The 27,111-nt window shown below is 40.4% G+C and overlaps 1 protein-coding gene across 1 annotated transcript; it reads left to right on the top strand.

Moving 5' to 3' along the window:
- The first annotated feature begins 3,548 nt into the window (after positions 1–3,548).
- Positions 3,549–23,275, top strand: LOC138069196 (protocadherin alpha-C1-like). Its single transcript, XM_068960141.1, has 2 exons — positions 3,549–5,978; positions 23,087–23,275. The coding sequence occupies exons 1-2, from the start codon at positions 3,549–3,551 to the stop codon at positions 23,273–23,275; spliced, it is 2,619 nt and encodes an 872-aa protein (XP_068816242.1).
- Positions 23,276–27,111: the final 3,836 nt, after the last annotated feature.

Raw genomic sequence — 27,111 nt, 5'->3', positions numbered from 1 at the left:
TATGAAACAGGGCGGGAGAAAGAGGCCATAAGCGATGCTCAGGGTTCTGAGGCGGTGTAAATGCACCAATGCAACAGCCTGTTGGGCGAGAGGGCATGGAAGAAGCGCTCTGTGAGCACGTCGGGGAGGGGAAGATGATGAAGGGCTTGCATAGTGGTGGGCGAGACCGCGGAGGTCCCGGGACGTGTCCTCAAGGTCACAAAAAGTTTGATTCCTTGGCGATTCGGGCCAAAATAGCTTGGTGGGTGGATAAACTGGAGGGAAGGGAGTAGGAAACGCTTCAGAGACGGCAAATTGTTTCGTGCAAATAACATAATTAGGGAAAGGGAGTGGAGGTGGTGAGACCCTTAAGGTTACAGATCCTGAAATGATAAGTGGTGACACTTGCGAATGGCTGAACAACAGTGAGAGTCGAGAGGCTAAATTTTATGACATCTTTGAGACATTGGGCATCTGGGAGCGAGAAGCGAAGACACCAGGCAGCTGGATGCGGGAGGCTGAGTGCAAAATTTGTGTGTGTGTGTGTGTGTGTGCCTGTGCGTATGTTTAGCGGTGGTTGCTCTGTGGTGCACGAACAGGCCTGGAAGTCTCTCGAGGAGAACACTCACTTCACGCACTGGGCAAGGCTGAGGTCTCCGCTCGTCTGCCTCCATGGCATAGCTATGTTACTCTGCATGGCCGGAGCAGCTACGTCGTAATTGACCATGGATATTAATATTGCTAAGCGTTTTATTTTTGGCTATGACCCAGAGCTTTTCACCCGAGCAGTGCATTAATCGTGCAATCAACCCGTGTCAGACACTCGTTTGGTCTGGACCGGAAAGGAAGTGTGACAGGAATGAGAGGAGTGGCTGGATATTAATACATTGCCGACAATACTTATGTTCCGGTGATCAATACTGCATGACTTCCAGGGACGTCTCTTTCCACAGCAGAGGGTGGAAGGAGTCAGCAGGGCAAGAGATGCCAAAACATTAAAGCAGGGCTGTATGATTATGAAAAAGAGAATTGTAGGCAGGACCCCTTAGAGCCTTATAGACAAGCGTTAGGCAACGCTACAGAACAAAGGAAGAGATGTAGCAGAAAGCTGAAGAAATGATCTCAAATGGTAAATGAGTAGCAAATGAGCGAATTAGGAAATAATTTATCGGTGAAGGTTGCCGGATACTTCTAAAGAGCAGTAAATCTTGCAAATGTACAGTCACTTTAACCGTGGCCATTGTTCACTAATCAGTTTCTTCCAGCACTGCCAGTGTTTCAGGCACCAGTGTGCATAACCACAACTTTTTAATTCAAATATTAGGACTAAAAAAAATCTACCTTTGAAGTGGGTCTGTCTGTTCAACGGGAGGAACTTGGGTCCAAGATTCCTGGGTGAGTAGAGCCCGTGTGTTGTAGCCGTATATGCATCTGGGTATAACAAAATTGCTCCAGCTTTCCCAGAACGATATATTTATTTTTACCATTGGTCAAGGCTAAGGAAAAACTTCTGGTGTCTTTTCTTTGACTTCAGTAGATGGTATTACATTGGTCCAGGGTGTTTATAGTAACTGCACATTATTATAGAGCAGGAAGAAAAGTGTATTTTTCCATATTATAGAGGACATCACACTGTAGTAGATGGGAAGCCTAGTGGAATTTGGGGTGGGGGCTAGATAGTAATTTTATGGTGACTAAGTGGGAATTAAGGATTTCCACAGTTAATGGGGAGGGATCGGGTACATAGCATGCTGTAAATATTATATTGATGTTATATGCTGTATACCATGGCCCGTTGGCCAAATTTACAAGGTCTATGAGTTAAAATAAATCCAAACCACCCCCGCCGCTCTTACAGGTCCTGTAGCATCAATGCAATAAATGGAAAATGCAATATTCAGACACTGCCAGGACAATTGAGAATCTTAATGATCACAGATACGAGTGCTGAGGCAGACCAAGACTTGCTCTAGTGCCAATAGGATAGGAACCTCACTTGGAGGTTTTGCTGAGTTGAGGGTATGGAAAGATGTATCGAATTTTTATTTAATGAATCATTTCTGGCTGTGCTCCCGGTTTTCTCCTATTTTTAGAGGCGATGATAGTTTGTATAATTGAAATGCGTTTTCACTGGCCTGGAAATTCTCAGCTGCATAAAATAAATAGAAATAGAGCCAGCGCAAGAATGGTTAAAATCTGCCCTTGCAGCATATTTATAGCTTCTTGCTTTTGATTGTTCAGTATCTCATGATGATAAGCTCTCATAGAAGAAAGCAGGAAACGGAGGGGATGGGGGAGTTTTAATGGGCTGAAAGCAGACTACAAAAATTGCTGCGGAAAGGCAGTGACCCGTGGTTTTAGGGAAGATATTTTGAAACGCACTCCGCCTTCTCCCACCCCCTTAGCGAGCAGTGGCTACCTATACCCTCGGAGCAGGAAGTCGGGGAAGCAGAGAGCTTTGATCTCCATGCGTGGTCTGTTATTTCTCTGTGGTCGGCTTGTCTTTCACCAGCGTTCCTGAGCGTGTCCTAAATTCCAGACCTCCCTAGCATCGGTACTCTGTGCAAGTAACTCGACTGCTGCAGCTTCCCAGTTTCTCCCTGCCTATGCGAGCTGTCCCGACACTGCTCTGGCAGGTTGGATGGGAGCTCTTCTGTGCCTGCAGGTGATCACACTGGGGGAGTCAGACGAGCGACTTTTTTCTCCAATAATCGGAGTTAATTTATCTTGCCCAGAAAGAGAATTAGGCAAGAGTTTTATTATATTTTTATTATTTTTGCTATTTTTATTATTGTTATTATTTTAAGCAAGCTTAGAAAGGCAGAGACGACTGCCTGCTTTAATCGCGCTCTTAAAACCCCTCTGGGAGATGTTGTGCTCAGCCAGAGCGTGCCGGGACTGTGCTGACCCGTGTTTAGCCGATGCCTGTCACTTCTCATACGCGTTTCCCTTCCACCCCGGTACTCCGACAGCGTGAGACGGGCGCATCCTCTCGCTGGCTCTTCTGCGAATATGCAAGGACTAGCGAGAGGGAGGGAGCGCGTCTTCTCTGCACCTCTCTCTCACGGGAATGCATTTCATGCTGCAGACTCGGGGGCCCAAAGGCCCCTCGCAGCTCCCTAGGGGCCTGAAAGAGAAAGGAGGAGAGAAAGAAAGAAAGAAAGAAAGAAAGAAGAAGCCGGCCGGCGGGTTTTTCAGGCACATGGGGGTCGGCGGCCCCTTCCCCTCGGCCGTGCGGCGGCAGTGCAGGTCGCAGCGCGGCCTCTGGGTGGCGCCGCCGCCGCCGGCCGCCGCGGAGTGTAGCCGGCGCCTCTGCCGCCGGGCCGGCACAGCGAGCGGCGGCGGCGGGCGCAGCGGAGCTGCCGGCTCTCGGCGCTCGGCTGCCGGCGGCGCGGGGGAGCCGCAGCGGGCGCAGGGGCGCTCCCTTCGCCTGCAGCAAACTTTTCACCTTTCCGTCGGTGCGCCCTCGCGCCAGTTCGCTTCTCATTGGGAACTTCAGGTCTTTGCTGAAATATTGGATTATGTTACTGCTGAGAGGGTCTGCAGGGAGCTGAGCCAGAGGAGGAAGAATGCGGGTCTATTTAATGGTCTTCTGCCTTATTTCCTGCACCGTGAACGGGCAAATAGCATATTCCATCACTGAGGAAACGGAGCGTGGAGTGTCTGTTGGAAACATAGCAAAAGACTTAGGAATAGATGTGGCTACACTTTCATCCCGGAAATTTCGCATGATCACCGGCTCAAGTAAGCAATATTTTAATATAGATGTAAGCACGGGGGCTTTATCTGTTAATGAGCCCATAGACAGAGAGCAGGTTTGCAAATTAAAATCTGCCTGTTTTCTGAATTACGAACTTGTGCTAGAAAACCCTCTAGAGCTTTACAGAATGGAATTTAAAGTCCTGGACATAAATGACAACTCTCCCAGCTTTCCCTTAAGTGAATATCACATAAATGTGGCTGAGTTCCTGTCACCTGGGGCACGGTTTTCACTCCCCACTGCCCAGGATTCTGATGAAGGTTCCAACAGTGTCCAGAATTATACTCTGAACTCTGATGAACATTTCCGATTGGAAATGCAGACACGCGGGGATGGGAGTAAGTATCCTGAGTTGGTGCTGGAGAAAGCCTTAGACAGGGAGCAGCAAGCTACTCACAGACTTGTCCTTTCAGCCAAAGATGGTGGTAATCCCCCAAAGTCTGGTGACACTGAGGTCATTGTGACTGTGCTGGATACCAATGACAACGCACCGGAATTTGAGCAGTCAGTCTACAGGGCAAGTATCTTGGAAAACTCCCCCAGTGGCACTTTGGTAGTCCAAGTGCATGCCACAGACTTGGATGAAGGTCCAAATGGAGAAGTCAGGTATTCATTTAGCAATAGCACTGCTGCTGGTCTACAGCAAATGTTCTTAATTCACCCTCACACTGGAGAGGTGACAGTCAATGGCATATTAGCTGTTAAGAGACCTCTTCTTGAGATGCTTATTGAGGCAAGGGATAAAGGGGCATTTGGCATGTCCAGCACAGCTAAGCTGCTGGTGGAAATCACTGATGTGAACAATCATGCCCCAGAGATAACAATTACATCCCTTTCCAGTCCCATCCCTGAAGATGCTGTGCCTGGCACTGTGATAGCTCTGCTGAGTATTATGGATAAAGATCCTGGGGAGAATGGGAAGATAACCTGCCAGATCCTTGATAACCTTCCCTTCCAGCTAAAACCCTCCCTTGAAAACTACTACAGTCTGGTCACTAGTGGGCATCTGGACAGAGAGCTGATTAGTGAGTACAACATCACCATTACTGCCACAGACCTGGGCTCCCCTCCTATTACCACTCAGAAGACCCTTTGGGTGCAGATTTCTGATGTGAACGACAACCCCCCTGTCTTCACCGCTGACACATGTGACGTTTCTGTGGAGGAGAACAATCCACTTGGTGCTTTTCTCTACCAGGTTTCAGCATCTGACCCTGATGTGGGGGAAAATGGACAGGTCTCTTACGCACTCAGGAACTCCACGGTTGCAGGCAGTGCCCTGGCCAGTTTTTTATCTGTGAGCTTGGCCAATGGGAGCATCTATGCAAAGCGAGCCTTTGACTTTGAGCAGCTTAGGAGCTTCCACTTCCAAGTGGAAGCCAAGGACAATGGGTCACCAGCCTTGAGCACTGCCATAACTGTGAATGTTTACATCTCAGACCAGAATGACAATGCCCCAGCCATCCTGTATCCCACAAGCCAGAATGGCTCTGTGGCCGTGGAAATTGTGCCCCGCCTGGCCGATGAGGGTTACCTGGTGACCAAAGTGGTGGCAGATGATGATGACAATGCACAGAATGCCTGGCTCTCTTATCACCTTGCCCACTCCTCTGACTCCACACTGTTTCACTTGGTACCGCATTCCGGTGAGCTGCGCACCACACGCTCCATGCGCTCCACTGACTTTCTCAAGCACAAGGTGGTCGTGGTGGTGCGAGACCATGGGGACCCACCACTCTCCTCTACTGTGACTGTGGGCATCCTGCTGGCTGACTCCCTGCCCCAGGCACTGCCCGACTTTGATGACAGTGGGGAGCCACCACCACTGCTCAACACCACAAACCTCTACCTGATTGTTTCCCTTGCCTGTCTCTCCTGTGTCTTTGCAGCGTTCCTTCTCTTCCTTACCCTTGCACGGCTGTGCCGCTGCCAGGCTTCCCACCACCATGGCTGCTGCAACTGCTGCCGCTGCTGTCCAGTGGATGAGTATGAGAAGTATTGCTACAATGTGCACATGCTTCCCAGCTCCCACTTCACACCAGATATGCTGGAAGTTGCTGGTGTGGGCAAACTGACTCATACCTACTTGTACAGGGCGTCTGTAGGCCTTGGGCCTGGTAATGGCAGCATCCCAAATGGTGATGCTGGGAACCTTCCCAGTAACTCAGGGTTACAAATGTCAGGACCTTGCATCCAAGTGCAGCAGGTCCAAAGTGATCACTTGAGTGCTGTTCTTGTGGTAAGTACTTATTGCCTTTTTGCTCCCTGGCACATGACCCCATGTCTACACTGGGCTGGCATCAGTGTGGAAGAAGATACTGACACTATTTGTCTGCAGGAGAGTAGGCGTCATTTCATGGCACCTGAAAGAAACTTCAGGACCTTTTAATAACTTTTCTAGGGCCAAGAACTGACTCTATGTGGGTGGAGTGTGATCATGGGTTGGCAAAAGAAAATTTCTTTCTCCAGCAAGTAGGATATGGGAGACATAGTGGGAGGTAAACAAGGTGCAAGTGAACGTTAAATACCCTGCAAGTTCATCCATCCTATTCAGATAGCTAAGGAGAGGTGGCATATGAGTCCAGTCTAGTTTCTACTAGTTTTTCTACGTGATTTTCTACTTCCTGAGATTTTTGCAATGAGGGGTGAGTAGTGTGCTAAGCCAAGATGTTTGTCCACAGTGCCCAGGCTAGGCCTTGTGGTAGAATAACAGGAATTCAATATCCAGCACCTGTATGGAAAATGTTACTTGAAATTCTCATCTCTCTCTTTCAAAGCAACCTGCAGGCTTTGTGAAACTAAAAGAAACATCTGCTCTGCTCTTCTGACCAAGCTGGTTTAGTCCCAATAGTGTGATGGGTGACTCTGGAGGAAGAAATGTCGCAGGGTGATCATAATGTAGGGCTACAAGATGGGATATGTAGGTAGCTCTGATCTACTGGGTGTCACTGGGTCATTTGTCCAAAATTCAGTTTTCCTATATGCAAAATAACATTGATGATACTTTTTAATAACTGCTATGAGTCTTATTTATATTTTTGTAACATTTTAGATGCTTTGCCTGAGGATTATCCAAATTCTCAAGTGCACGAAAGTGATTAGCTTGTGTAGTCAGCAGTTATGGGCTGGAAAAACACCACTGTGAATGTGAGACAGATATATTACTCAGGTAGTGCCATGCCTTTGATTTGGCGTATATCAGAAGATTTTGTGCCATTTCTAAAGAGGATGGTTTTCTCAGTTACATTAGCTTTGGATGCCCCAGTTCAAGCAATTTGGAGGATCCTGATAATTAGGGAACAACTTCTGAAAGTAGATGCTTCGGCATGTATCAAGTTCCAATATCCCACATTAGGGATAATTGGATGCTGACACTTTTAGGACTACAGAATTGTGACCAGCACAGGCTTTGTCGAGGCCAGTACTCTGTAGTAATGGCTATACCGGATGTTTCCAAGGCAAGTGTAAGAACCCATAGTAGACAAACGTAGTATAATCTGTTCCCCACTGTTGTTCTTATTCTAATTTCTAATCATTAAAGGTTGTCCTGAGCCTGTAATCTTGAGATTTATTTTTATTTTTGAGATCATTATTATTATTTTTTGTAGCTGAGGTCTTTTAATACATGGAAATGCCTAGTTCCTTTTTGAGCTTTGATATAGGGGTAACTTCAGTGACTTATTTGGGTAATCAAATACGTATTCAACTATGCAATATCTGAAAAAGTATCTCCTTTTAATTTATGAATTTCCAGGTAGTAATTTCACTAAATTTTGCCCTTCTTCTTGAAAAGATTCTTGATTCACTCTCAACTACACAATTATTTTGTCATGATTTCTCTTACTTATCTCATGGCCAGGTGAAGTTGGCTTTTTGATCTCTCTTTTTACTCTCTTCTGAACCCCTTCCAATTCTGCAGATAAATCGTAGCGACAGGAAAAGTTCCTTGCTCAGATATTTGCAATTTGATTTGCTCATTATAGTCTATCTAGCATTTAATCAAAGTCGTAATCAGTCTTAAGTTCTGCAGTGGCAGAGGGTTGCATGTCATGGGTCTCTCACTATGCAAATGGGGTATGCAATAGCTCAGTCTTGAAAAAGCAGAATTTTCACTGCCTCTTAGTCAGAAATTGTAGACTCCAAGAAAATGACATTTGGCAGTATCAGAAGAAGAATTTGGATCTAATGCATTGGTGCTCTCTGGCAATGTCATTGTTTATTTACTTTAAGGACCTGAAAAAAATGTCCAACTCTGAACCTTCATTGTGGGGAGTTAAAAGCCTTTTTAGCGCTCTTAACTTGGAGGCTGATTGCGCAAACAACGTTAGTAATGTCTTAGAGACGTTTCCTTGGCTGGAGAGCACTACATAGTTGGAAAAGTTGTATGATAACCCAGGTAATATAAAAAACTGGCACAACTAATTTTTATATTCCTGTAATAAAGACCTTGAAACTCAGGTGCAGTATATTATTGGATTAAACAATAACAAAAATGGAAGATTATCCCTGATCCCTATAACTGGAACAACCAAAATGTGTCCCAAAGAATATAGTTTTATTTCTGTCATTCAGATGATTTTTTAAGCTGCAAACATGAAATGTGGTACACATTTGCAGGAGCTTTTGATAGTGGGGGAAACAAATCCCAGGTACCACCTTTGGCAATTCTCTCTACTCAGACCCTATAAACAGAGGTAGGTAACTGTAGGTGTAACCTTCATAGAACGTCCAGAGGCCATGCATTAGCTAAGCAGAGGAGTGCAAGGGTAGGGGAGCAGAGACTGTGAAGCTGTATCTACCCTCAGAAACAAAGTGATGTCAGTTATCATTAATTTGATGCTGATTATCCCAAGGGTTAGTTCACTGAAGAATCAACTAGCTGTGTTATAATTTACATGTTTCTAAAATTTGTAAATTATTAAAAAGATGCTCATAGTAGAATAATCAGAAGAGGACAGAAGCAGTAGTTTGTGTACTTTCATTTCTATACATGCTTTAGATTTGCTAATATTTATCATAAAATAAGGTAGAATCGTGTTAAAGACACGTTGGAGAGTTGTTTCCTGTGATCTGAGGTGGGAAAGAAAACTGTCACTCATTCCTGAAAAATATTCCTCAGTTCAAATTCCTGTGGACTTAAATGTGATTTGTATGCAGAAAGATCAATGATTTCGTTAGTGAGGAGATTTTTACTCATTTTATATTAAAATGGGAGGATTATCATTTTTCAGTATTTACCAATAGACATTTCAGTAAAAAATAAAATACTTATATTTGATTATAAACTAAATTTATACCTTAAGTGCTTTCACATTGACTCATTTGGTATTACAAATATAAATGTATATAACCCTCTGAACTTCTGATGGGGCTCATTATATTGCTCCCTAAGAATATACTTACAACAAAAAAAAGTATCAAGTATTTAAAAGGCACTGGGAGTAACTCTGTAGTTACAATTTCAGCAGAACTTAAATCCCTGACTTTTTTGATATATTTAGTATTACAGTTTTTAGTACCCAGTAAATATAAAAATATGTACTTATATAGGAGTTAATTGAAGTTCCAGAAATGAAAATTAAATGTATTTTTAAGATTCAAAATGATATCTTTATTGTTAGTTCTCTTTTGCTGCTGAATTAAATGATAAGCTTGAATGCTTTTTGCTCATACAAAAAATAAGACCCTTCTGTGCTTCTATGTCTTCTATTTAGGTTAGAGCTAAAAATAGAACTATGTATGGCCATATTAGCAGTATAGTGAATTGTAACTGTAAATCTTTCAGTGTCTTGCTGTATTTTTGTGTGATGTAGCATATGTGACAGCTAAGTGAAAAGCATGTTACACTGTAGTGCTACTATGCTGTGTTACAGACAAAGCCATTAGTGGGATTACACAGTAAAGTACGGATAAGTTCACTGAGTAAATGTTTCCAGGTTCGTGAGGTGACCATGGCTTTTTACAGCCTTTTTTTTTTTTTGCTCATTTTTGTCCATTCTGCTACATAAAAGGCTTATAAGATATTTGCACATTCAGAGTGTAGTGACCTCTCTGTGCTTTTACATGCAATATTTAGGTTACATCCAAAAATAGACACAAACCTAGCAACAGAGAATATTTCTTGCTAAACTGTAATAGGAATGGAGTTGTTTTATTCAATGTGGCATTGCATGTCAAGACAAAAATGGATGCACTTTCATTTTGACAGTGGCAAGCAATCTAGGCTGAACTACTGTAGGCCAAGCATCAGTGGCTTACTCACACAAGTAAAGGCCAGATATGTGGGTACAGTCTCCATGCATCTGGTTCTGATGAGACTGTGTTTCATAACATAGCTAAATGTAATGGTAGAGCACCTTCCCACCTGTTTTTGTCTGCACTAATAAGGACCTTTCCTAAGGCTATAGTTTCATAAGAATTCAGTTGTGTAAGCAGATTTCCTGGCTACTGAAGTTACTCTCGGACTGCTGCCAAGAAAATCCTAGAAAGAGCGATGGTCAAAGAAAATTCAACAAGGGAAAATGTTGTAGATTTCCTTCTTCCTGACCATTCCAATTACCTTTTGCAAATAAAGGTCCTGCTTCAGTGTTCACTGAGTGAACAGTGTGTCCAGGAAAGGTTTCAAAGGCCTAAGTTAAAACCTCGCATGTCTGACGTTTGCCTCAGAGTACTGTTTTTAGAGGTAGTGGAAAGGAAAGTGACAGGAGTAGCAGCTTGAGACAAAGGGCTTGAGGGAATGTGGAGAGTAACATGACTGTATTTGGAGATGCATAAAGGCAAAGGTAAATCATGGGCAGGAAAGGCTGAGGTTTGGATGAGGAGCTGGGCTAAGGCAAGGGATGAGACTAGGCAATCAGACTGGGGTTTTGTTAAAAGCCATGTAGGAGGAGCCCACACTAAGTGGATGTGTGAGTAGTAATTCTTTTTACATTAAAGCATAGGACAGGAAAATGCTGTTTGGATCATCAAGTCCAGGCTTTTCCTATAGTGGGCACCATTTGATCTTAGATCTTTAAATTTAAATTCTTAAATTTTTAATCTTAAACTCCTTTTAACTGTAAAATTCACTAACAGTTTTGTGCCCACTGTTCCTATTGGAAAGCTGTTCCTGTAAGGCTTTGAAGAGCTCTTCTAATATCCTTTCTTCTTCTGGCGTCTTTATTTGCTGTTTATATTTGATGACCCTCTTTGGTGCTTGCTTTCTTCATGTAGTTTAGAAAGCAACCACATTCTTTTTTTCAGGCTTTGTTTGACTAAGCTAAACAAATCGATTTCTTTTAGTCTTTTTTTCTAAGATCATCTCTGCACTTGTCTAATTATGCAAATAGCCCTTCTTTGCATCTGTTCTTCCTTTGCAGATACATATTTCTTGCAAATATAGGACCAGAATTGTACATAATATTTCAAACCGAGTGCCTTTTACAAAGTCATAGGAGTACTTGTCTATCTCTGCTAGAAATACATCAACTGATTCTCCTCGGGAAGGCAGTTATCTTCTCCATAGCTGTAACACATTGATTGCTCAGTCATATGAGGATTATTGCAAAACTTTTTTTTTTGGGGGGAGGGGGGGGAGAGAAGGCAGGGCAGTGGTTCCTAAGATAGTGGTTCTTCTACCTACCTTCAGTCATCTAAATATTTGTTGATTGAACCTTAGATACTAGAAAATCATTGCCACCTTGCTGAGAGCAACTCATCTATTGATCTTAGACATAAAATAAATGGTCTCTTTTTATAGAGTTTCAAGATAGTTCACAGAAAGCACTCAGATTAGATGCCTAACTTCTAAAAAGTTAGGTGATATGAGTAGCACTCTGCAGGACTTTGAACTTTGGATTGTTAGGTGTCATCCATTTCTGTGACAGGCCTCAAGTTGTTCCTACACTGAATGTTGCCATCCAACTCGTGTCTTCAGCAAATGTTATTAGAACAACTTATTGTGCCATCATTAGGGTTTTCGATGTAGCATTGTATTAAATGATTTACTGATATCAGAATAGATGAGATTTATTTTTTTGTTTTCACTGAAGAGAATCTAAGACTAGTCTAGCAAATATTTGTCTTTGATAAATCTATGAGATTTTAGTTCCTTTTCAGTGTACTTTCTTATCTTATTTATTCTTTCTTTCAAAACTTGTTTCAAATCTATGTGAATTTTAGTTCCTTTTCATGCTACTTACATCTCTCATTTGATCCTTTCTCCAAAATTTGTTCTGAACAGGCAGGCTAGTGGACTTGTAGTCACATTCTTAATTTCTTAATTATAGGCACTGTAGTTGTTTCTTTCCAATCTGATTATTCTGCTCCAGACTCAACAGTTTTATTTTTTAAAAAAACCCAACCCCTCAATCCCATGGTTTCATTTGGCAGTTCTTTTTGAAATCTCAGATGAAGATCAGGTAGTGGGGATTTCAGGATGCTGAAGTCTCAGCATTTTACTTCTGCCTTGATGATAGCAATTTCTGTTCCCTGAGAGTCATCATTTATAGCTACTTTGCCATATAGTCTCTATCACACTCAACATATTGAAAATGGAGGAAAATGCAGATACATTATCATAAGTCAGGATGGTGTCTCAAGGCAAAGATTGGTCTATATGTGCCATTTTTTTGTACTATTCTCATATGCATCCTTTGTCTCCTATTGGAGAAAGTCTGCTGCACTTTTACTGTGGTCCAGTATAACAGTTCTTATACTATGTATCTTGGGGATTGCACTTAGCTTGTTGTTCTCTAACACAGAAGAATTGCAGAGTTGTGTCATTTCTTTTCTTTTTCTCTTCTTTTTTATGTAGTGGAGAAAGCTTTGCTACAAATTTTCTTTGTAAATTTTGACTTGAATTAATTTTTCAGTTCTTTTTTTCTTCCCTCCCCCCAACCCACAATGCTTCCTGGACTTTCAACTATAGTTTTCTTTACTGGTGATTTTTTTTTCCCTAGTTCTTGTGGCCTCTTTGCTTATTTCTGCTGCAACTATTGCAGAAGCAGTACATCCTATTTTCAGCAATATTCTTTACAAAGATTTTTGCTTTGCAATAAAAACTCTAGAATTTTTGCACCGTTGACCGTTTTGCATTGTTATTGAGATAACAAACTTTCTCCATGTTTATGTCCTTAAACCTTTCCCTTCCTTTTTTCACTAATAAGTGGCTTTCCTTTTATTTATTCTTTTGCTTAATTTAAATTGAATTAACCCCTTCTTCATTTGACCTAAGATTTGTTTTCTGTGACCATATTTGTTCCTTCCCTCCTCCTTTCATGTATGTTGTATGATCTTTAAATACTTTTTTTCTTTTTTATTTTTCCCTAATGTGGTATCACTACCCTGTTCAGTACTAAGATACTTTGTGATCCAATGAGAAAGTGGGCTTATATGGTGAAGGAACCTTTCATTCAAAGTACAACTTGTTCCATTATTGCAGAAGTTGAACTTGTGCAGTAAATGAACTGGAAGACTGCAGGAGGGAAGGGAAGGTCTTACTTGGGGTGAAAACAGCTGAAGTCTGCTCTAGAGAGCTAGATTACTGATCTCATGCTGACATTCAGTTCCAGTACATTGATGAGTAAGTTAAGGTAGCTCCAAATTGTGACTGTATTCTAGATTCCAAGTCTGAGGCCTTGAAATCTGCCCTGCAGACATATTGAACACTGACAATGACATCTAACTTCAACTGGCATTACATTTTGAATGCATAAAATACATTATAAAATTAATTCATTTGAAGAAGATAGACATTACAAATGTAGATAAAGTTTTGTAAAGATTATTGACCTTAATAGCTCTATGCCTCAGTTTCTCCTCTGTAAAATGGAGGTAATAATATTCCAGAAAATTACCGTGAGAATAAATTCACTGATGTGGTTGAGTAAGTCTTATAGCAGATCCTTTCATTTCTGCAGTGAAGGTTTCTAGGTGATAGTTAACACAATTCCAGTCCATCAGGCAGAACAAAACTCGAATCTCTGAAAACTTCAGAAGTGAGAGATTCCTGTACAACTTTCACTTGGAGCTTGCTGTAACTAATAGTCTGCGTTTGATCCAGCTCCATCTGCTGTGTCAGTATAACTGTAGTGAAGTGTGGCGTGATAAATTGCAGCAGACAGCCAGAGTTCTGATTTAGATACAGCCTGGGAGGGACATGCCCTTGGAGAAGGGAGGATTCTTCTGACTGAATCTGAGAGGTGGAAATTCACAGGACTCTATATTGTGTGAGGAGTGGAGGGGGTCGTCTGGCCAATGGGACTGCCATTGGTTAGGTTATCTAACCTAACAGTGGGTAAATGGTGCTAAAATAGTAATCAGTGCAGGAATTTTAAAAGGAAAATAAAGTCAACAGATGAGATTTTTTTCCCCTCCATGGAGTAGACTCCATATTCAGCAATATTCAGTTCCTACCAGCGTGGTGCAAGTCAAAAAGTACCTGTGTTGGAGATATTGTTAGCTCACTTGGAGACGGGAGGAGTTAACAGCAATGTGAACATGTATCTTATTTTCCAATAGAGGTCTATGTGAATGTGTCAGTAGGGCAAGTTGATGTGGCAGAATACAAAAAGTTCTTGGAAGAATATTTTTTTTAACATGTAATAAAAAATTTGGGGATCTTGGGAATAGAGGATCAGATTCACAGTGAAAAGCAGCTTGAGCTGGTTGCCTCCAAAGAAGGACCCCCACTGATTTTGTATTTCCTTCTTTTATATGTTTGCTAACATTACAGTGCTGTTAATTAAACAAACCTGTTGGTTAATACATTGATTAAGTGAATCTAGTGGTTAACACATGATGCTAATTTTGCAGTTGCTGACTACAGTAGACTACTTAGTAACAGATGTTTCTTTTCCTTAGTAACAGTCAGTTCTGTTTGTTCTGAGCTGCGTAGTTTGTTTTTTTCTTAATTTATCACATCTCCTCTTTTTAGAATATTCGATTTACTCTAAGCTGACCAATATTATCTTCCTTTAGAACATTTCGAACTTCCTCTTTCTACATCAGCAGTTCTATAAACTCTTAATTTGCTTCCAAAGTTTGCCTTAAAACTAAAGGTTAATTTCACTTATCTTATATAACACATCTCCAAAAATTCATGTCAAAATTATTTTAGAGGACACTGAGAAATAGTAATTATGAAATATTTATTGCCATACTTGAGAGGGAGCAGCTATATGAAGATCATTTGACTTTCATAGCCAATTACACAGCTTTAATGTGGTATTTCAAGGAGGCAGTTACAGAAGAGATTTGTGAGCAACCCCAAGGCTGAAATTTACTCACACAAATTTGAAACCTGCATTTCTAAGTAGCTAGCAAATTAATACATAAGCATGTTCACAGAGAAGTCACAAAAGAGAAGTGTTAAGTTTACTGTATATATTTCACTGGGAATGAAAATTGAAAAGAAATCTTGTAGAGAAGGATCAAGTCAATTCATATCCCAGAGCTTCAAAAATCCCTTGGTTTTTTTCCTCGGGACTGACTGAGTTGATAATCTGAGTAGCGTTCACTGCCCGGCAAGAATGTTTCATACTGTGTTGGAAAAGACACTTTGTAGCTAATAGTAGAAATATTGCATTATATGCAAATAGCCTTAGCAAGATCTTTGGAGCCCCTGGGTGCCCTTCTCCTGCATCCTCTTCACAGACAGCTTCTGGGCCTGCTAGTCTGTAGAGCTTCGTTTTCCCCTATGGCTACTGGGCTCAAACCCTTCTATGAATTGAAGTCCCTCTTCATGACTCTAATTCTGCCCTTGGTACAGTTCTGCTGAACCTGGTAAAAGTTTAATCTAGATCATGTGTGAGGTTAAACTTGCCTTGTTACTACAGAGGGCTTAGCTGCTTTTTGTAGGCAATACACTTTCCAGTCTTTTATAGCTTAAATTCAGCTTTGCTGCAAGATTTCTATCCCAAAAGCAGAATAAGAATCCAGTTGTCTCATCTTTCTACCAAATGATAATAACTTATTAACCTCTGTGGCAGTTAATTATGCTTTGAGTTAAATAAATAAATAAATAAATAAAGCATTTAAAGCATTTAAAGTCTGTCAGTTTTATTTGAGCACCTCTGGTTTGTACAGTCAGCTCTCCAGTGTTGAGGAGGTGGGACTTCCCATATACCTAGGTAATATAAGTATCATAGCACATCTTGGGCTGTGCAGTATAAAGGAATAAAGGCACTTATATCCTCAGCCAGCACAGCAGATTGACAGGGTTTTTGTAGAGCGTGAGCTGAGGCAGGTCTGAAATCTCTGCTCTGAGCTTGCTAGTACTCTAGTCTTCAGAAGCCATCCTAGTCCAGAGCTACCTGTATGTAATTTTATCTGAGCCAGTGAATCCTGCTGGACCAAACCTTCTCTGTGCAAGCTCGAGCCTGGTTTCCACACGAGTGACGCAGTTCACTTCCAGATCAATAAAGCGCGTGTTCATAAAGAAGACTGCTTTGTGAAGGCTATATTGAAGAACTTGCTCTGCTTCCTTGATGCTCCTCATTAACATGCATGCTTCTAAAACATCTTCTTTTATCACAGGGAAAATCCTTTGCAGAAGGTAGTTAGTTATGTCAACTGATTTCAGTGAATGATATCAATTTATGTAAACTAAGATACTTGCCTCCTAATATGTGAATAGAATGCTATGTACATATTAATATCTTCTCATAATTGAAGCGCCTCTGTGTTTATAATTGTTTCCATCTGCTACTTTTCAGAAATAGTTACACTTCTGCTAGAGCTGTCTTTGAAGCAGGCAATCTAAAACAAGTACAGTTGTATGGATGTATAGTATATTCCATGTATACACTGGAAGTATTCTAGTACATGAGGATGTCTACTGGTAAAGACTGGGCATTTAGTTTTGACACAATGGATTAATCTTTAAGAGAATTATCACAAAGATACTAGACTTATAATTCCTTGAGATCTAAGAAAATCTGAGGAGGAGGAAAAAGTCCACTGTGATTCAGATAGCTGAGAGAATTCTAGAAGATACCCCTATTCAGTGCATTATCTTTATAGCAGATTCATGCTTTTCACTTTGGATAAATTATTCCTGATTCATAAACCTATGCAGGCCCAATGTAATGAAAGAAATACTACTAAGACTGTGATTGGTTGAGGACTCTCTGAAATCTGAGGTTAATCAAAAGAATAGCAATGAAATCCAACACCAGAACTGAAAAGGGAGGGAGGAAGACCCATAGGAATTAAGAGATTCAGTTGAGACTGGTAAGACAAAGAAAAGGGCAGCAGAACAGCAGAAAGGTTTTATACCGTCAGAGGTATTTGGAAAATAAAAGTAGATCTGAAAAATGTAGCCAATGGAAAATAAATATCTGAGAAAGAAGGTGCATTAAGAAATAAGAAGTTTTTACTCTCCAGTCTTTGAGCAGTCTCTCTAAGGCACTCTCATGCATTCTTTTCCTTACAGTTCTTTTCCAAAGGACTGATTTTCTATTTTGATGTGTCACCTCTTCCATCCTTCCCTGGGCTTGGCTCAGCCTGATGGTTATTTTCTCCGTGGCACCCTGTTTAGTGGCTTTTCATCTTCTTTCTTATTCTACCAAATCTGTCTTCTAGAAATCAAACACCTTTGCATGATTGTTCTGCAAAATCAAGGTTTATAATGGTCATTTAAGAACCTTGAGGCTGTTGCTTCCAAGAGGTTCTTTGCTGTTGCTCCTCCTTTGCCAGTTCCTTGGTAGCGGACAGAACCTGAGCAAGGTAGCTTCACAGCTGAGTAGGCTCTTCATCTTTTGGACTGTACAGCTGTTTCCTATATGCCTTAGGAAGGTATTTGAGATAGTTATTATACTCTGCTTTCTACCAAACAGCTATATGGCAATTGGTGCAATATCCTTAAGGATATAGCTGTTTTCACTACACACTTAAATTCACAGGAATGTGATCAAACCTATATAATTAAGGCATGGTAGCATTTCAATATAAGCCACATTTCAGATTTTTCACTTTATGTGACCCCACACATTCATTCCCTTAATAGAGGAGTGTACTGGGTGCACCCCACTCTGCAGAGCTGTGTGATGAAGGAGAAATTGTTCCATCTAGGATTCCTGCTGGGTAAAATAATCTTGGGCAGTCCCTCAGTACTTAAGGTCTATCTGTGCTTGCTGATCCCACTGTCTTGAGGCCTGCTGACTGACTGACAGCATTGTACAAGTGGGAGAGAGTGCAGTGCTGGGCTGCAGAAGTGAGAGATGCGGTGCTGAAACGTGGGCAAACGCTTGAGGATTGCAGAAAGGGAGTTAAAATTTTATAAACTTTTATTTTGTTGAGACTTGACAAGTTTAAGCCTGTCATTTACCTTAATCAAGAGAACAATAACTGTAAAACAGATAAATATTTTAAAGTTATGGATTTTAGCAAAACCAATGACTTTCATATTTGTGCCTAAACCATGGGCCAGGTGTGCTGGTCTATACAAAACAATATTCCTGGTAATTGTTGTTCAAACAAAGTTAGTGTCCTAGAGGTTTAAAAATAAATGAGGTTGGAAAAATGGGTTAACGTAAGAGAAGTTTTTAGCCACTGGATACTGTGAGAGTGTGATTTATCTGTAGGGCCTGTTGGGTCAAGGAATTTCTATTTGAAATTCTACACACCATAGATTTCTACCAGAGTCAATTTATGTTTATATGTACTCTGGGGAGTCTTTTTGGAGGAGAAAAGAAAACAGGTGTAAAGTTTGATTAACTGTTTTCTAAGGTAAACTTTTCTGTATGTTCTGTTGTTGCATGACTTAAGATTGATAGTAAGAACGCATAGTATCTGGCATACGGTTAAACCTAGGACTACAGAATTTAATGAACTTTGTTTAGTAGAACATCAGAAACCTATGCCTACTAATAAGTACCAGTAAAGGTGCTGCTCAAAGTAATTGATGAGTTAACTGTTTGGTGACCAAATCTTGTGAAAGGGCATGGATCTTGGAAAGAGCACTAGGATGCTATATGGTGAAACAGTGCTTTTTACCATTTTATACTGTAAGCCTGCATGATTCCTTGAACAATGCAGACTGAGTTTTTTTTGTTGGAAGTTTTCAGATTTAGTAGCCAGAATCCCATTGGCTGTCATTACCCACCCTCCCACCAAAAATGGGGGAAAAAAAGGCTTGCTAAATTTGTTCAAATAATCTTATTTCTGCTCTATAGGTCAGCCTGCTGTCTATCTCCAAAGAGGTTTACATAATGAGAAAACTGATCATATTTCAGGAATCATTTATTAAAATGCAATGTTGTAAACATTTCCGTCTGTTGACTCAGTTTTTTCCTTTGTAAAATCCTAGTCTCATGGAGCATGACCTATACCAATTCTTTCATCTCTACATTCCTTCAAGTAAATCCTTTAAAGGCGTTTTTGAGAACAGCATGGAAGGGCATTGAACAACTATGCATACCCTAAAGATAATACAACTCTAAAGATATTGTTTGCAATGTAATGCTGTTGGGAAGGAGATTTGTAAAAAGAAACATTTTCCTCCCTCAAATCAGAGAAGATATGGCTGCCTTCCTGTCTTACCTTTTAGGGGCTGGTGAGGTAGAATTATCCTAGTAAAAGATTCATCTAATTGGACTTGCCAATTGGAATTCCTTCAAAGGATCTGGGGTTATTGATTTAGGATTGCTATTTGTACTTTCATCTTTGTTTGTTTTAATTTCATTATGTATTTGTCTAGGGATTAGAATTAGTGAATTCCTGTCTCCTCTTTAACAACACCACACTTCTCTATAGAGCATTCAATCTCTTTAATGCATCCCACCTTATCTGAAAAACTACAAGAAAAATTAACTTAAGCTAATACAGAACGTGGAGCTTAATCAGAGTCAGAAAGGAGCTGAAGAATACAGGCCAGCACTGAAGAATATTATCATTTTGAAGTTCTTGGTGATGCCCTTTTCTATTGCAACCATATATTTCAGGGAAAATATGAGGTGCTGAGAGAGGAACCAGATGTTTTTGGATAAAATCTGAATTGAAGCATGTGGCACTGGAACTGCAAACCCCCACTATATGAATGAGTAGTTTATCACCAGGTAGTTCTTTTCTGTGTTTTATGTATTATCATCTAGGAAATGGGCCAATGTTCTTTAATCTAGGTAATTTATACTCTTGGGAAAACTCAGAAGATACCCAGTAGCAGAGTCAAACTTGATAAAAAACACATGGGGGAGATCTAACAGCAATCTTCCATCACCTAAAAGGTATTGCAGAGAAGACAGAGCCAGGGTCTTTGTAGAGGTGCACAGTAAAAGAATGAGAGGAAATGGTCACAAAGTGCAAAAAGGGAAATTCTTACTGGCCATAAGGAAGAAATTCTTCCCTATGAGAGTGGTGCAGCCCATAGAGAGGATCCAGAGAGGTGGTGGCCTCTCCATCCTTGAAGATACTCAAAACTTGACTGAACAAGGCCCTAAGCAGCTTGATCTACCCATCAAGTTAGCCCTGCCTTGAGTAAGAGGTTAAACCAGAGACCGCTTGAGGTCCTTTCCAACCTGAATATTTTTGTGATTCTGTGAATTGTGACAAAATATAAACATTTAGATGAAAATGGTGCATTAGTCCATTCTTAAAAATTCAATTGAGATGGTTACAGTGGCTCCCAAAATATAGTGTATTTCCTATAGTATGGGTATATTTCTGCAGTATATATACCTATAGATGCTTAAATCTCACTGCAAAAGATATGAAAATCATGCTAAACATATGGACTCCTCACCTGTCAGATGCATAACCAGTGGCTTCTGCTGTTATGAATCCTAACACTGGGTTGCACCCAGCTGTCTCCAAGTGTGGCTACAGTGATGACCTTACTCAAGTAATGCAAGTTTAGGAAGCCCTGCTTTGCCACACAAGCATATGATCCAAACCATACATATCCAGATTCAGCTGAAGTTTTGGTATATCAACCAGCTTTGTACTTTTGGCTGTAATCTTGAGTTCTTTATTGAAAAAAAATTCCTGCAATAACATAGACGTTTTCCTTTGCTAAAGGCTTTTATTCTGATAACTCAGCCCCCACAAGCCTGTATTTTTTTTAATCTTTATCTTCAGTTATATGTAACTGAGATATATTGAGAAGATCTTAATTTCCTTCCATCTTTCTTTGTAATGTGAGAGCTCCTTGGATGAAACAGCACTATATAAGTGTTGACCCTATTTGCATAGTTGAAAAAGCTGTTGGCCATGTCTGCTTGGGGCTCTGCGATAACTGAAAAGAGGAAAAGAGAGGTACTCCATGGTCTAGTGTCCTAATTTGATGAGAAGTTGTGGAAATGGCCTTACTCCAGCTACTGATTTGTGGTTCAAGATATAAGAATCTTTAGCTCATATGCTACCTTTTACAAGGAAATTTTAGTTCACCCTTCAGTTATGTTTTCTGCCTGCTAACTCATAGGTTCTATTACTCTAGCTTAAGCTAATTGTTAACACTGACACCCAAGCAAAGTCAATACAAAAGGGTTAGAAGCAACCATTGTAACATGGTAGCTCTTTACATGCACTGTCTGAAAAAGCAATGATGAATCTCATCAGGAAGTTGATTAAAGAAAATGTCTGTTTTCATGCATAATATATGCTGAATAATTTCATCTTCTAGATATGGCCTGATTTGAAGGAATACATTGTGTTAATGGTTTTTACTTCTACTGGATGACATTTTGTGTCTACCTCAGGAGGTAGACAAATTAATGGGACAGAGATTTCTGCCAGATTATAAATACTAGTAAGATAAAAGAACAAAGGAGAGTGTGTGTATGTGTGTATGTGTGTGTGGTTTTTTTTTTTATTTGTGCATTTAGATTATGTCATTCTGATGTAATGTAAAATTCAGTTTACTAGAAAGAATTACTAATACTCCAAAATGAACTTTTATCTACCTAGAGCTAAGCCTGCATTATATCATTGATACCCGCTGGGAAGTAGCTTTATTTGTGGTGGTGTTAATTACATCCGTCCTTCCAAACTGAACTTATTAAGGAGTTTTTTAAATCCTTTTCGCTTCTACCAGATAGCAAGGATGTTTTTGAAATAATTCATAAATATCTAATTTGAAATACATAAAGTATACATTTCCCTTGTAATGCCCTTATGACTGCTTACTTATCTACTTAAAATCAGCGTTCCAATAAAGCTGGGAGAATTTTATATATAAAAATGTTCTACCTGAAAGATGGTACTTACTATTATAAATAGTATCTGATCACTTAATACAGCACATTTTAATGTAATTTTAATTCTTTAGAAAGGCACATTTTCCAAAACACTTCCACAGAGAGAAACTGGACAGTAGTAATTACTGTATATAATAGCATCTTGTATTTGACCTGAATTTTCTTCTAATAGCAAACTTATATTGTTTATATGGATGATATTTTACTCTAAGCAGAGGATAAACCAATGTTCCATCCTGGAACTCTGTCTTCTCATATGGAATGGAGTAACAGATGGAAGGAGTTTCAGAAATGTGAGCAACTTCCCAATTACTCTTTTCTGTTTAATGAAAGAAATTACATGTTGTTAACTGGAAGCTGTGAACTCTTCTGTTTCCAGCTCTATCCATTACTGAATGAATGAAAACCCTTTCAGTGTTTCTATTGTATTCATACTACTGCTTGCTATTAAGGTTGTCTGATGCTGTTCAGTATAAGACCCTCTAGCCAATTGGGGTGATGTTGCATGTGATGGATGTGAGCCATAGATTGCCTGTGAGACGAGTTCAACTGCATAGTTTGGTGATTTCTCAGACTGAGAGTAGTGAAAAATTTGTTTTGCTACAATAAAAATGAGGCTGATCTCTTACCTTAAAAAGCCTTGCCAAGCCATATTTTGGAAAAGGGGCTTGGTATTTGTTATGAAGTGGCCTCTATGTCATGTTTGATCACCATTAAGATCTGCTCAAGTTGGCTGAGTTATAAACTTTTGAGAATTCTTATTCATTCTACTTGGTAGATATTTGCAAGAGCTGAAAAGCCTGCTTCCCTCTGAGCCCTGTCAGCAAAGAGGCTTGTTTCAGCCAAGAGCTGGCAGGACTTTCCTGCAATTGCAGTTGTATATGATTGTGATCCAGACCAGAACTAGGGGGGGAGCGGAGGGTGGAAACTGAGGGCAAACAGAATGGGAACAAAGAAAAGTCAATGCCCAGCCCAGGATCAGGCTGCAGGCAAGGGGAGCCTCCCTAATTGAAATGCAGAAGGTATAAACGTTGGATAGATGGAGCCCAAGTGACTTCACATGCAGGGCACTGAACAGGCTCCTGGGAGACAGGATCTCTTCTTGGTTCTTCTGCATGGTCTTGACATGTCATTGTAAACTGATATCAGTGATGTTGACCATTCCTTTCTGAAGTGCTTTGAGATGTCCCAAAGTGAAGCGCCGAATATGAGTGAGGTGTTAGTGAATATTGGGCTCCTCAGTGAAGAAAGTTGGATGAGGACTGGCAGGAAGAAGAGAGGAAGCTGGGAGGTGACTGAGGGGCTGGACTTGGAGAGTTTAACAAAGAAACTGATGAAAGAGGGATATAAAGATATGGAGTAGGAAACAGGTGGCAAAAAAAAAATTGGCACATGAAAATCCAAAACCAACAGCGAGTTATGCTAAGAGCGCCATCAATTCAAGAGCAGTATGTATATTTGGAAAGCTGTTACATATATCTCTTTTTGAAGTGGAAGAAGGGAGATTTTTACGAAGACTTAATTGTCTAACAACAATGGTGTGCAGAACTTTAGAAGAAAGACAATTTATGTGGGCATCAGCAAATAACTTTATAAAGTACCACATGGGAAACTATTAAAAAAACTATAGATTATGGTGATTAATAGAGAAATTGAAGTGCATAAAGAATTTACTTTAAATTGCTGTGGTTGGTGCCGGAGGGGAAACTTTTTATCCAGAGGGATGTTTCAAAACCAGACACTTATAAAAGGTTATGGCAGAAACAGTAAGTGTGTGTTTTGTTTAATACAGAGTTTAAAAGTGCAGGTGCTACACATGAAAGGCTGGCATGTCCTGCAGGAAGAAATACACAGCTTTGAGGACTCAGGTGAAAAGTAATATAATGACGGGGCAGAATTAAAAAAAAAAAATCTTCTATAAGTGGGAGCTCATGAGTGGACATAACATCATGAGCTGGGGAGGAAAACACATGAAATTATATTTTGGTTGCAACATTGCTCATGAGCTGGTCAGGAAGATGCCTCCACCAGCAAGAAGATACATCAAGCAAGATAACTTTAATGGACCTTGGGGAGTATTGACAACATTGTACAAGGAATGGCAAGATCTAATGTTGTCACCAGTGTTCAGAAAGGATGGGCTGAATTGTTAGAGATGCTGAGAAGGGTCATGTGAGTGACTGAGGAAAGAATAATGTGTCATATGAATTTGCATTAGAGGGACTGGAGCTATTTAGCAAGTATTATTTTATTCTCTAGGAGCAACTCCTTTAGCTACTTAAGCTTAAGGCCAGTGCTTCTCAGAAATGGGCATAAAATGGCCGTGATACATATAGAATGGATAGAGAAGAAAGATCCTAATAACTCGAACCTTCCATTGGGGTTCAGAAACTACCAGCTCTTAAAGGTGAGTTCAATAGGAAAGGGGTCGTACAAAGTCATTCCTAGTATTTCAGGAGATAGGACTGAAAGGCTGAAAAGCTCCCTCCAGTTTCTTATTCTTATCACATCCAGAAGAGAAGTGAGCTCGTGCTGAACAAAATCCATGGGTCCAATCATGTTGAACCCTCATTCTGTTGTACATTATTGGAGAGCTTGGCATTGTTACCTTGAAAGCCTCTTTTGCTGTATCCTTTTCCAATGGGATATTTTTGCAAGGTACAAAAGTATGTTAGAAATACATGTTTGGGTTATAAAGTCTTAATCTTGAATTTTAGGATAATTGCTAAACAAATACCCAATAATTAGAAACATGAAAGGAATATTTGCATCTGGAGTGAAAACGGTATTGTAGAGAGATTCTAGCAAGACTGAAACATGTAAAGGCTTTTGCTTTGTAGCAGTATATATAAAAAAAAACTTAGCAGTATTAACCTTTGGCATCATGCCCAATGTGGATGGTTTTATGTGCCAGAATTCTTGAACGAATGACTGAAATAGAACTGCTAGTCTTTGGTGAAGATGCCATGTTAAGATTACTCCTAGTACATGTACAGCATGAAGATAAAATGGTGGTATGGTTGAAGAGTTAAGTACCTAAAAGGTAGAAATGCATATTGGATTGTCTCTAGTTGTCCCTCCCTGTTTTCCAGGCTTCTCTTTGGCTCCGTCTCATTTCATCTTGTCCTTCCCAGCTCTTGTACCTCTCACCTTACTGTTTGTTCAGATCTAGTTTCTGCTACTGGAAGTGTTTACATATTTTACCTCTTAACTATTTGTTTTAAAATGTACAAAACTGTAGGGGAGGGATCAAACTCAGGGTCTCCTGCTCCTACCTATGTGCCCTTACCAGGGCACAAAGCCAGGCTGCATTTCTGATCTCATGAGTAGAATTTGTTGGCTGGAGACTGGCTCTGCTGATCTCCCTGATAACAATTGGGGAATGTGGCCTTCTTCTCAGTGGAATAGACTTGATGGCATCTAAGCTCTATGCCTTCTACCACTGTTCAGTGTGTTACAGAAAACCGAAAGGGGGTACTGGTGCTCCTGCTGGACATTGTTTCCAGTAAATCCTGAAGTTACAACATTTTTCCTAACCATGTGGCCAGTATTAGTTTGTATTCCAAATGCTTATTCCTGAAATCTATCTTCAAATTAGGACAGTTCAAAAAACATTAGATGAGAAGAAGAATCATACTGAGACATTTCAAGTGTGTCTGGTTGTTAAGAACAATGTTTTGACTAGTACCAGGATGGGGAGTTGAATTTACTGGTTACATTTGATATCATTATCTCTTCTTAATACTCTGAGTCTCACATGCCCTACTTTGGTATCTCTGTTCAAGGATGGAAGAAATACACTGAATTCAGTTCAATTGTTTAAAGTGAGATATCTAGTGTCATTTGAGGTCTGTCAGGGCTCCTGACCCCTGTAAGGTTGGCAAGTATGCCACAGGACCTGTGGGAGATCTATGCCCTTCTGGAAGAGCAGATGAGGACCAGGCAGGATATCCAGCATCAGAAAATCATTGCCTGCTGTTACAGGAACAGATGCATATGATACGGGGTTTCCCTCAGCACAGAAGAATTAGTTTGCAAATGCATAAGGCAAATCTGCATTAATACTGTAATATTATCTAGTGCTAAGCACCAGATATGGTCTAGCTTTCACAAGGCTATTTCATTACGTCAACCACTTTGACCTACTCAGTCACAACTTCTGTATTGAGCAAAGAAATGCTGAAGTCTTACTAAAGTCAAAACATGAATATTTGGTGTTGCCTAAGTTGTAAGAAACCTGAAGAGAAGTTTGAGAACAAACTTGCTTAGTGTACACTTAAAAAAAAAAAATTTCTCCCTTTAGCACCTATTACAAGTAATAAATTATACATTACACTGTATGTACTTTCTTCCTTGAGAATATCCAAGTATACTTTGCAGCACTGCTTTAAACCTCTCCATAGCCATTTGAACCAGATATTGCTGACATCTTAGGAACAAATCAAGAGACTTGCCAAAAATTACGAAACTCTTGATGTAACAGTGAACAGGATCCAGTTCTCCTGACTTCTGGCTTTTATGGCATGGTCAGTTGCTTCTGTTACCATCCATCTTTAGTCTTGCCTCGTATTCTGAAAAGCCTCAACTCAGCTCCAGGGAACTTTTCCCTCCTTTTGTTACTGCATGAGAGCCACTGCTTCTCATTCCTTCCTCTGGGCTTCTAGATTATGATCTCCCCCGCAACACACACACACCTTCTTTCTCCCCTTCTCTCTGCTGCCGTTTCTAGGTATTTTGTCTCAGATGCTCTCATTTACTGTAAATTAGAGGTGAACTTGTTGCACTGGTGAATCTGAACAGTGCTGTCTCACCATTACTGAACCTTGGCATGCAGGGCCTGAACAAGGCAGCGGCTTTCTCTTGTTATTCTTAACTAAATAACTGTTGCACCTAGAGGTGGGCCTGTCGGCCTGTATAACACAGGGTTTTTCATATCACACTGACAAATTCTTTATCAATATTATATGCAATATTATGGCTCTCACATTTCCATTGGCCTTTGCTACTTTCTCTGCTGCTGCTCCCATTCAGGAAGTGAGCTGAGAGGCACTGCCAGCTGCTCCCATCCCATCTCCCTCCTGCTCTGCTCTTTGCAATGCCTCCAGCTATCTGTATCCAGTCCTGTACTCCAGCAGCAACAGCAGCAGTGAGCGCTAGAGACTGTGAGGAGCTGTGGAGAAGGGAGCAGGAGCTGGTGCT

The sequence above is a fragment of the Struthio camelus genome, chromosome 13 (assembly GCF_040807025.1).
Source record: "Struthio camelus isolate bStrCam1 chromosome 13, bStrCam1.hap1, whole genome shotgun sequence".
Taxonomy (NCBI): domain Eukaryota; kingdom Metazoa; phylum Chordata; class Aves; order Struthioniformes; family Struthionidae; genus Struthio; species Struthio camelus.
This window is presented reverse-complemented; position numbering and strand designations above follow the sequence as displayed.

Coding starts and splice junctions, on each gene's coding strand:
- LOC138069196 (XM_068960141.1), top strand. CDS start 3,549: ATGCGGGTCTATTTAATGGTCTTCTGCCTTATTTCCTGCACCGTGAAC. Junction 5,979..23,086: donor ACTTGAGTGCTGTTCTTGTG/GTAAGTACTTAT, acceptor TCCTTTCTGAAG/TGCTTTGAGATGTCCCAAAG.